Source organism: Balaenoptera borealis (assembly GCF_965194805.1).
Source record: "Balaenoptera borealis genome assembly, chromosome: X".
NCBI classification, from domain to species: Eukaryota; Metazoa; Chordata; class Mammalia; order Artiodactyla; family Balaenopteridae; genus Balaenoptera; species Balaenoptera borealis.
In genome coordinates this window covers 127,646,562-127,657,494 of record NC_138881.1, presented here as the reverse complement: position 1 = coordinate 127,657,494, position 10,933 = coordinate 127,646,562, and the positions used below count along the sequence as shown (strand labels likewise).

At 65.6% G+C, this 10,933-nt stretch overlaps 1 protein-coding gene across 3 annotated transcripts; it reads right to left on the bottom strand.

Annotated features, from left to right (window-relative positions):
• Positions 1 to 305: 305 nt before the first annotated feature.
• Positions 306 to 9,796, bottom strand: DUSP9 (dual specificity phosphatase 9). Of its 3 annotated transcripts, none has more exons than XM_082376371.1 (4): positions 9,629 to 9,796; positions 3,813 to 4,220; positions 2,071 to 2,520; positions 306 to 1,827 (listed from the first exon to the last, which is right to left on the bottom strand). In XM_082376371.1, the coding sequence occupies exons 2-4, from the start codon at positions 4,183 to 4,185 to the stop codon at positions 1,502 to 1,504; spliced, it is 1,149 nt and encodes a 382-aa protein (XP_082232497.1). In that variant the 5' UTR covers positions 4,186 to 4,220; positions 9,629 to 9,796; the 3' UTR covers positions 306 to 1,501. The 3 variants fall into 3 exon arrangements, with proteins under 3 accessions (XP_082232497.1, XP_082232498.1, XP_082232499.1); XM_082376372.1 differs by having other exon boundaries at positions 9,619 to 9,795; XM_082376373.1 differs by lacking the exon at positions 9,629 to 9,796 and adding an exon at positions 4,820 to 5,153.
• Positions 9,797 to 10,933: the final 1,137 nt, after the last annotated feature.

Here is a 10,933-nt window from a genome sequence, read left to right as displayed (position 1 = left end):
CCCCATGGTCACTTCTGGGTCCCCGCTCCCCTCTCTGCCACACCGGATACCCGGCGTCATTTGCCGCTTCACAGGGTCCTAGTCCTGAGCCATGGGGCACAGAGTAGGAGCTCAATGGGTGCTGAGTGAATGGGCGGCTCAGCCAGAGGTTGGGCCGACAGGCAGTGTGGATGCCAGATGGGAAGTGACATGGGGGCGGGGTGGTGCGCGAGTCCCCGAGCAGCCCAGCACACCCCCTCCCCAGGTCTCCCTCCCTGCCTTCTCCCCCAAACTCTCCAAGGTGCTCAGGAAGCTGCTTCCCGCTGTTTAGGATCTTACAGAAACCATTTATTCGGGAACAATTAAAGAAAGAACCGTGGTGTGGATTCCCAAGGGTGAGATGGCCCTGCTGCGGGGACTGCCGGCCCTGGGCCGGGTCCGTAAGCGGGCTGGTGTGTGTGTGAGTGTTGACACACGCACACACACGCACACACGCCGCCCATGAGGGGTATGTACTGCAATGAATGACCGTGTGTGTGTGCGCGGCTCGGCCCGCTCCCCGCCCCCCAAACCAACCACGGCTGTGTGGGACCCACAGCAGCAAAATCCAGGCCTTCTTCTTCCCCTCCCCCACCCCCAGCTCTTGCTTTGAGACCCCATCTCCTCCGGCGGCAGTTTGACCACCCTCAGTCACAAAGAGCCCCAGTGATCCTGTCAAGACATCTGGGGGAAGAGGAAAAAAAGCATCTTTTCAAATGTCAAGTGGATAAACAGTCAGGGCGCCAGATGTGCGGCCGGGAACCGCCCAGCGGCTCCCAGGCCGGCGCCCTCCCTTCTAGCGCTGCCCAGCAAGGAGCCAGCCAGAAAGGGGCTGTCCCTGCGGACGCTGGGTGGCGGCTGCGCCTCCAAGGCCATGTCCCCGGGGAGGCCCCCAGTCCCAGGAGGCCAAGCCCTCTGCGGAGGAGCAGGGGGTGACTACGCTGGTGGCGGCGGTGCACCCCTCCCCATAAGTAGCCATTTGGGAAGAGGGGTGGGACTGGGAGTCGGTCCCTGGGGCAAACGAGGTGGCCGGGACAGGCCCACGGCCCCCCTGAAAGGGGAAACCACAGGGGGCTCGGGGCCTGGCCGAGCGCACACGGCCTGGGCCCTGGGAACCGGCAGCCACCTGGAAGGGTCCCTGGGGATGGGAATCCCCACCCCCGCCCCCCGAAGGAAAAAGTAACAGTCGCAGAAGAGGCAGGTTCTGGAGCGGGGTTCCGCCCACAAGCAGCGCGGGTCAGGCCGGCGGCCCCAGGCCCGGCCCATAGGCACATTTAATAGGATTCCCGTGGATGTTTCAAGTGGGTAGGACAGGTCTGTCCCCACCGCCACCCCGGAGGGGCTCCCGGCTCCTGCCTCGTCCCACAGCTCCACATGAGGTATTGTGCTCTCCCTCGCCCCCCCAGGCCGAGCCCCCTCCCGCCTCTTCCCCAGCACGCGGGTGGCTGGGCTGGGCGCACCCGCTGGGGGGCGGCCCGGGGCCCTATGTGGCGTCCAGCTCAAAGACGCCATCGCTGGTCGGCGTGGTGAAGAAGGAGGGCGGGTCGGAGGCGGCCGACTCCTGCCCGCCGCTGCCCCCATCCCGGGCGCGCCGCTCCTCCAGCCGCAGGCTGCGCTCGAAGTCCAGCAGCTGCCCCATGAAGTTGAAATTGGGCGAGATGTTGGACTTCTTCCGCTTGACCAGGTCGTAGGCGTCGTTGAGCGAGAGGTGGAGCTTCTGCATGAGGTAGGCCACGGTGACGGTGACGGAGCGGCTGACGCCCGCCAGGCAGTGAACGAGCACCCCGCAGTTCTGGGACAAGGCCTCATCTAGGTAGGGGCAGAGGGGGCCTGCGTGAGGTGCGGGTGGTGGCCTTCCGGGGGGTCCTCCGAGCTGGGGAGCTGCCCCAGCGCTGCCCGGCCCCCGTAGGGCCGTCCCGGCTCGGCCCAGGGGCTCTGGGGAGGCAGCTGAGCCTGGAGGAGGAGCCCAGGTGAGGGAGAGGGAAGACGTGGGAGAGGCCAGCAGCCAGGCCCGGGGGTGGGGAGGGGGGGGGGGGTGCAGAGCGGACTCACCGATGAACGCGATGGCCTCTGGAAAGAACTGGGACAAGTTCTGGCTCCAGTGGTCCGAGATGGGGATCTGCTTGTAGTGAAAGTCGCCGTTCTTCTCGAAGAGGTTAGGCAGGTTTGGGGTGACATTGAGGATGTAGCGGATGCCCAGCTTGGCCAAGCTCTCCACGTTGGCCGAATCCCGGGCACTGCCCAGGTAGAGGTTGGGCAGGATCTGGACGGGGAAGGACGGCAGCAGCCCCGCTGGGGGGGGCGTGGCACCGTCCGAATCCAGGCCGCAGCTCATGGAGTCACGGTCGGGCTCGGATTCCGCGTCGGAGCAGTCGGAGCCCAGGCACAGGCCGCCCAGCCCCACCACTGGGCTGGGCACCGGGGCTGTGCTTGGGCCCCCACGGCTGTCAAGGCTGGTCTCACATAGGTGAGGGCACTCGGCCTGGAATCTGCTGAAGCCACCTGGGAGGGGACAAGGGGAGGATCCCATTGATCTGGCCTCCTGGGTAGCCGAGTGCCCTGGCTGGGGATAGGGACCCCGACCCTGGACAATCCCGATGCCTGAGGGGGCCGGCAGATGTCTCCAAAGGGAACTCGAAAGCCAGCAGTCTGACCTATACTGGCCTCCCGTGTGGCGTGCTCAGCACTGGTGGCTGCTCCTCCGGACGGCACGTGCCCACTGCAGCTGCAAGACGCCAGGCTGGGGCAGAGCCACCCAAAGAGGATCTTACACCCCCCAGGGCCAAGCCAAGGCAGGCATGAGGGCTCAACAGAGTTTAGACGTATTGCCAGCCTTGGGGAGGACAGCGGCCATCAGTTTAAGGAGAGGAAAGGTTCAGATGTGAGTTCTCTGCCTGGGTGTCTCCCGATCCAGGTCGACCAGGAGCACCCCGAGGTCAGGGGCCAGGTCACAGCCATGTCTGTGCTCTCTTCAGGGATGAGGTGGACCCCAAGAGGCAGAGAGCCTGGGAGAGAGTGCAGCATTCCACCTGGATGGTCCCAAAGTCCCAAGAAGTGAACATCTCCATCTACAAACAGCTACTATTTCCCTGGGGATGGGGGTGGGGGCCTGGAAATTTGACATTTTATGTATTTCTATGTCCCTGTACATTCAGAATGGAGCAAGGGACGACAGGCCAATGACCCTCCTGGATGGGGAGGTGGGGACAGCTGGCTCTGTAGGTTCATGGGAATCTCGTCCCTACCCTGGATCTCTGGGGGTGTTTGGCTTGGCAAGGAGCCAACATGCCTGTATCAGCCCATCTCCCCTCCACCCCCAAGCCCTGCCATGACCATGGCAGGCGGGGGAGGGGGGGAGGTTTCTGCCTCCTCCTGCCTTCACTGCTTCTCTCCCTCTCTCTTCCCCTCCCCCTTCCAGACCCTTTGCTGAGCGGGATTTGTCCTCTTGTGGCTCCAGCCTCCTTCACCCATGGCTGAGCAGCTGGGGGAGCGGGTGATATGATGGGATGGGGGCTGGGAGCCCGAACTGGGTATTCCATTCTTGAGCATCCAGGGAGCCAGGTCAGGGCAGATTCTCCCCATTTTCCAGACTCAGAAACTGGGGCTCCCAAGAGTGAAGGACTTCCCCAAGGTCATGCTCAGGGGAGGGGAATCTCACCTCCACTTTAGACAAAATGAGGCCGGGCTTGCCCAAGGTCAAATGAATCATGAGTGTCCTCAGAAGGTGGGGCCCGGCCCTCCCTGGGCTGGGGTCCTCCCCAGGCTGCTGCCCGCGGGCCACCACCCGCACCTACCCTGTAGGTAGTAGGCCAGGTAGCCTTCCTCCCGCAGCTTCTGGAGCAGGGTGCCCAGCACCGACTCGGCCTCCCACTCCTCGGCCTCGGCCTCGGCCTCCCCGCGCCGGTGCCGGCCCCCGCCCTGGTCGTACAGGAGCACCGGGGCGGGCGGGGGCGGCTGCAGCGGCGGCCCAGGCAGGAGCGCGCGCACCGACAGGCTCCCCCGCCGCAGGCGGCGCAGCAGCAGCGCGGGCAGGGCCACGCTCAGCGCCCCGCCGATGCGCGCCGACTCGTACAGCTCGCGGCTGCGGCAGTCCAGGAGCAGCAGCCGCGGCCGCGGGGGCGACAGCTCCCGGCGCAGCCACAGGCACGAGCGGCCCAGACCCTCCATGGGCTCGCGGCTCCTGGCACGTCGGGCCCCGAGAGCTGCAGAGAGAGGGAAGGCGCGCGACGTGAGCCCGCGTCCTTCGCGCCCGGCCGCCAACGGGCGCGGGCCCGGGGGCCAAGCGGGAAGCCAGGCCCGGGTCCTGAAGGCGGGCGCCGAGGGTCCCGCAGGGACGCCCCTCTACTGCCTGATTCTCTTCTCGTACCCCTCCTACAGTAAGGATGTGCAGAAAGGCGCCCCCTGCGCCCCAAGAAAAACGCCCCAGGCAGCCACTCGGCGTTGCTTCCCGTCCCGGGAAGGGAAGTGTGAGAGGTCCCCCAGAACAGGAAGGCTGGGCGTCCAGCGGCCCCTTCGAGAGCCGCCGCGGGTCCCTTCCTGGCCCCTCCTGGGGGCCCAAGGCCGCGGCCATCTCCCCCCACACCCCGTTTCTGCGTCTCTCACTCTGCCTGCCCGCAGTCACTCCCCACGTTCGAGCTTCCGACTTGGGGGGCGTGTGCGCGTGAGAGGGGGTCCAGGCCGAGATCGCCCCCATGGCCAGGCGGGCCCGGGTAATAGAGGTGGTGCCGAGGTGCTGGACCTCGGCCGGCCGGACCTCTCGGAGCTGCCCTCCTCCCCCCGTAGAAAACAAAAGGAGAGAGACCTGGAGCGTGATCCCGCGGCGAGCGGCCGCGCGCGGACGTCCCAGCCACGGCCACCGCGGGACGAGGGGCGCCGTCCGCGGGCAGGGAGTCCCCGAGCCCGGCCACCGGGAAGAGGGCGGGGCAGCGGGGCAGGCGCGCACGTGGAGGCCGAGTCCACTGCCGCCCGCGCACCGGCCGCTTCCTGGCAGTGGGACCCAGCTTCCACCTTGGAAGCTGCTGCCTTTGGACGTGGAGTTGCCGTTTGGAGGGGCGGGGCGGCGGGGGCGGGCTCAGGGGGGCCAGCGAGCCAACGGGTGCCCTCGAAAGCAGTTGAGTGGGCCCTGCAAGTGGCGCGCTGAGCCGGGGCTTCCACCGAAGCGGGACTGGGCCAGGGCAGAGGCCAAGGGCAGGTCAGGGGCCCAGCAGGGGACCAGCTGCAGCTCCCCTGGCCGGCGCCAGTCAGGCCCCTGGAGGCAGGGGGAGGGGTGGGGACAAGAGCCCAGTGGCCCTGCCCCAGAGGCCTGCCTCCAGCCCTACTCATTTGGGGTGACCATCGCGTCCCCTGACTGGACTTCAGCGGCCCCATCTATATGACAGGCTCCTGATAGGCACCGCCTTGGGCTACCATGGGATGCTGGTGAAATCACAGAGGGGAGGGGGAAGCGGGACCAGAAACCCGCTGCTGCCTTCTGGCCAGAACTCTGCCCAAGGCTAGCTGGAGGGCTGGGCAGGCAGAGGGCAGCTTCTGGGCACCACAATGGCTTCCTTCGTACAGGCCAGGCCAAAGGCCCCAGGAGCCCTGTGCTCTCAGCCCTGAAGCGGGGTGCTCTGCTCTTACCACATTATTGATCCTGGGAGTCACCCCTGGCTCCTCGTTTTGTCAAGAGCCAAGTCATTTCCACTTAAATGTCTATCACATCTGGACATTCCCCTCCGCCCCCTGCACCGGCCTGGGTCACATCTGGACATTCCCCTCCGCCCCCTGCACCGGCCTGGGTCACCGTCATAGCTTCCAAAGGCCTCTCCCTACCTCCAGGCCTGTCTGCCTCAACCCCCCTCAGCCCTGCCCTGCAGCAAAGGCCCACGGTGGCCTCCATACCTTCCATGGACACAGGATGGTGAACAGGCAGGACACACCGGGCCCCTGCTTGCATGGCACTCCCAGGCCTGCAGGACAGGTCAGTAATAAACCGAGGGACCGAACAAGATAATACCAGGTGTGATAAGTGCTGAGACAATGAAATGATGTGGGGGAGGTTTCTGAAAAGTCTGGTCTGTGTCCCTTCTCTGCTTAAAGCCCATCTAAAGCAAATAGCAGAGTTGAAGGAAAATGTACAGCAGATAAGATAAAGCTCATACAGCTTCATCAAAAGGTTAAGACTCTTATAGATAAATGGGCAAGGAACCAGAAAAGGCTGCATGAAGGAGGAAATGCAATCGGTCCAAGGCGTTTGGGGGAAGGTTCAACCTCAGGCATGGAAGGAAAGCAAATTAAAAAAACAAGGTATCAACGACAGAAAACAAGGTAACACTTCCCACCTCTCACATTAGTAAAATGTTCTCAAAATGAGAGCTCCCAGTGCTGGCAAGGGTGCTGTGAAACTGGCTTGCTGCTCTATTGCTGGTTGCTAGAGGGTTCTCTGTTGGTATGGCCCTTTTGGAAATTAACTTGGTAATATGCATCCAGAGCTGGGAAGAACACCACACCCTCTGGCCGCTTTTGGGAATCTACCCCAAGGAGCTAAGTAAAAGAAGGCAGAGCTGTAACTAAGGAGTGAAGGGCGCAAAGCCACCGGAGGGCCACTGTTTAGGACGGTTCAGTCCAGTGTGACTGCCAAAGACTCCTCTCACGGACCACAAAGTAAGATGAGAAAACTTGGGAGGTAATGCTGGGGAGAGGGCAGCTTACGGAGAGCCAGGTTGCCTCGAAGGGGCCTCCAGTTGCCCCCTTCCTCCCTCCCTCCTTCTCTCCCTCCCTTCCAGGCCCAGTGGGCCACCAGCCTGGGACATGTCTAGGTCTCTGGGCTGAGTCCCACCACATGCATCCAGGGGCGTCAGGCAGCTGGGCTGGGTCCCCTTGCCCCTAGTCCCGGCCTCCTCCTCTGCAGCCTGTCCTGATTCTGTTCCTTCTTCAGCCCCCCCCACCCCCCCCCACCAAGGTTTCTGTCTCCCTCCTCTGTGCTCCAGGGCTCAGTTCCCCGAGGTTGCCAGCTGGGCCGGAGTGGAGCGGGGGGCATTTCCTTTCCCTCACTTCCTAGCTCCCAGAGACAGAGGTTGGCTGCCACCTGCCCATGGGCCCCAAGCCTGGGGGCTCCCTCCAGGCCTGCCGCAGCTGTGCGCAGGAGCCTGGGGTGGGCAGGGGTTGAAGGCACCAAGGGGTTCTGCAATGTGCCAGCCTGGGGTGTCTGGCTTGGCAGAGTTGTGGGCGGTGGGGGTGGCAGCACCCGACAGGGAGGTGGAGAGATACTGTCCCCACCCGCCCTGTCCTGAGGGCTCAGTGTAGTTGGAGAGACGGTCGCCAACCCCGCTGGAGGTAGGAGCTCCTGAGGTGCCTAGGCCTGCTTTCTGGAGAGGGCTCCCTGGGGGAGGTGACCGGAGCCGGGCTGGGAAGCTGAGGATGAGAAGGGAGGCAACTTCTGCAAGGGTGAGGGGAGAGGAAGCTAGGCTCCAAGAAACCCTAACCCCAGCCCCTGGGCTGGGGTTCTGCGGGGCCTGCGCCTCGCAACGCCCGAGGAGGGGCTCCCCTGCGCCTCGCTCCGGACCCCTGCCGGCCAGCCCTCCCGCCGGGAGAGAGCGCTCAGGAGGGGGATTCAATCTCGAAAGTGAGCGCTCGCTGCCCGGCGCCAGCAGCAGGACAGACTGGAACCTGTTGCCACCTCCGCACTGCAGGGCTGAGCGCAGCCAAGCCCCCCTCCCCCGACCCTCGCCCGGCCCGCCCGCGCTCGGGCCCCCGCAGCGCCGGCCCCGCCCCGCACCCGCTCCCCGGGCGCGCCGGGGCCTCGGCAGGCCCCCTCCGGCGGGCGGAGCCAGGCCGCGCGCTTCCCGTAGGGTGGACGCTGCGCCCGCCGCCCCAGCTCCCGCCGGGCGCCCCCGGCCCCCGCCCGGCCCAGCCAGTGCCCCTCGGAGGCCGCGGAAACGCTGCTGCCCGTAGGCCTCGCGCGCGTCGCGTGCGCCTTCTGGTCCCTGGAGCCTCCCGAGAGCGGCGCCCCGCCTCCCCCTCCATCCACACACCCCCCCCCCCCGCCTCCCCGAAACACACGGTTCCCGCCGGGCCGAGTGGCAGAATTTCGGCTGTCGCGGCCGGGTCACATGGCCAGGAGCAGAACTCCCAGCGACAGCGTTCCTGCCAAATACACTGTCTTTTCCACCAAATCCACTTTCCGCTGGGGATGGCTTTCTGCTTTTCCCGGTCGGTCTCCTCGCGGGACTGGGAGTTCCTCCAAGGCAGGAGCGGGTGTGTGCCCGGCCCCAAGCTGGCCCCAGCCCCCAGTGAAGGGCCTGGCACGCGGCGCTCACGGAAGAAATGCTCGTTAACAAAAGAAGGCATGAATGAATGAAACCAATTGTTGCGTGAGGGAGCCCAGGAGGGGACCGCTCCTGCTTTTTTCCTCAGCGGGTCACACACTCGCCCCCACCAGACACGCACAAGCACACGTGCGCACACGGCCCTCCCCCCACCGCACAGGCAGACGGGCACACGCGGCACTCCGACTCCTGCCCCCAGGAAACCCACCTACTACGTGCGTGCCAGCAACTGGGGGCCCTTTGGTTCCAGCTGGGCCGCCTCCATTTCAGTGCCTGCCTCTCCCTTCCTCTTCCCCGCCCCCCTCTCCCCCATCTAAGTACGGTACCTTGCACCCCAAGTGCCTTCCTTATCTCTTAGGGAAGAGGCCAAGCCAGTCGCTGGGGAGCCTCAAGGTCTGTTTAGGGAGGCACCTGGGGGGGGGGTCTCAGGATGGTGAGCCGCTGCTGCGAAGGCGAGCCAGAGGCGCCTGGCAGAGATGCCACCAAATGCTGCAGCCTCTAGAGCCCGCGTGCCAGGTGTTGGGGGGTGGTGGTGGGAGGGACTCGGGATGTGCTGGGGGATGTTGAGGGCTATTTGCGATGGGGGCGGGGCAGGGTGCTGGAGAGCATGAATCCAGCAGGTGTGCATACATGTTGGGGTGTATGGGAGTGCGTGCCGGGGATGCTAGAGGTGTGTGCCTGGGGAGCGGGCCTGGCTTCGGGGAGTGGGGAGGGTCGGCCTCTGAGGTGGGGGTGAGTGTTGGGGTTTGTTCAGGGCTGGGCGGATTGCAGTGTCTCTGGGCTGGAACGTGGGTGGGGTGTCTGTAATGAGCATATGGGGAGTTGGAGATGGTGGGGCACGGTGAGGAGAGCTATGTTAGTGCAGACATCGCAGGGATGTGTTTGGCGTGTGTGCGTGTGTGTGTGTGAACGCGCGCGCGCGCTCGCGCGCCTGGGTGTGTACTGAGGCGTGGCAGCGTCTGGGATGGGTGCTGGCCTGAGTTGGGGACAGTAGTGGATGGTGACTTAGCGGCTGCTGGTGTGTGCACTGCAGGGACCTGGGTCCGCGGTGCATGGTTTGTGCACGCGCGTGTGTCAGGGGGTGTGCGTGGCCATGGACACGGGAGGTGCACGGGCGGGATGCGGGGGGTGTGCGGTGGTAGCACTGAGTGGGTCTCCCAGGGGCGCGTGCGTTGGCTCTGTGGGGTGCGCTCTGGCAAGACTTTGGGGGTGCAGGGTGGAGGAGCGCACGTCGGGGGGCGGCCAGGCAGGGTGGGGGTGGGGTGGGTGCCCGGGCGCCGCGTGCTCCGCTCACCTCCGCTCACCTCCGTTCCGCTCGGCTTCCTGCGCCGGCTCCGCGCGTCGCGGCCGGGAAGTTTCCGAAGCCCGGGCGGCGGGAAGCGCCACAGCCTCTGCCGCCGAGCGCCACCGGAGCCTCGGGCGGCGGCCTCGCTTGGAGCCGAGGGGCCGCCGCCGCCGCCGCCGCTGCGGAGGGAAACTCCAAATCCCGCCTCCGCCGCCGCCTCCTCCTCTCCCGTCGCCGTCTTCTCCGCCCCCTGCCCAGGAGGGGCAATGTCGCCGGCGGCGCGCAGGGAGGGAGCGGGGAGGGGCCGCGGCCTGCCCGGCGTCTCCCTCCACCTCCCCCGTCCGCCTTCCTCCCACCTGCAAGCCTCTGCCCGCTCTGCCCAATGTGGCCCCTCTCCGGGATGTCCCCTGCAGCCCCCGGCCCCCAACGGCCCCGCTGCCTGGGGTCTCCGAGCTTGGGGCAACGGAGTAGGGTGGGGGGCCCTGACCTAGGTAGGGCCTGGGCTGGGAGACGGTTGCACAGAAGAGTCTCTGCTGGCACCCCTGCTACCCTCAAGAGAAGCGAAGGGACCCATCGAGGACCAGGCACAGCTTGGCCCCCAGAGCCACCTCCTGCCGCCACAGGGGATAGGGCATAAGGTCCAGCTGACGGCACTGCAAGTGCCCCCAACCACCGGTCCCCCTGGCACTATCTTCTCCCTTTTTCATGTATCGGATTCTGGCTAATGGTCATAGCATTTGGGCTTCGGTGCCTGGAAGGGGTGGAGCCAGGACATTGGGGGTGGGGCTGGGAGGGGGTGCTGTCGCCAGGCCCGGTTTGCTTTCCTCTAGACCCAAGGCCACCAGGACCTCATTTGGTCCTTATAGCAGTCTGGGAGTCGGAGGAGACCATTCCCATGCTATAAGTAGGGAAACCGAGGCCGTGGTTTCCTGGCGATCACACAGTAGTGCAGTGACAGGGCCCGAGCGGGCTCAAGGCCGGGAGAACGTGGAGGAGAAGGCAGGCAGAGCCGGGATGCCAGCCGCCCCACAGATGAGGGGCAGCCGAGGGAGGCCAGGCTGCCTGGCTAGTGTCTGCAGCAGCCGTGGATTCCCCTGAGTCAGCACCCTGGAAAAGGGGGGGAGAGGGGCCGCTTTGTTTCCTAACCCGTACATTTGGGGAAAGGGGCAGACCTCAGGAGCTCCAAGCGCCCTCCTAAGCTTTGCTGCAGTTTCTCTCCAGGTTGTGGGAGCTTGGCATGCCCACCCTGCCCTTTGCCCCCTTCCAGCCTCAGCAGATGCCCACCCTTACAACCCTCCCCCTGCTCGAGCCCCTGGGCCTTTCT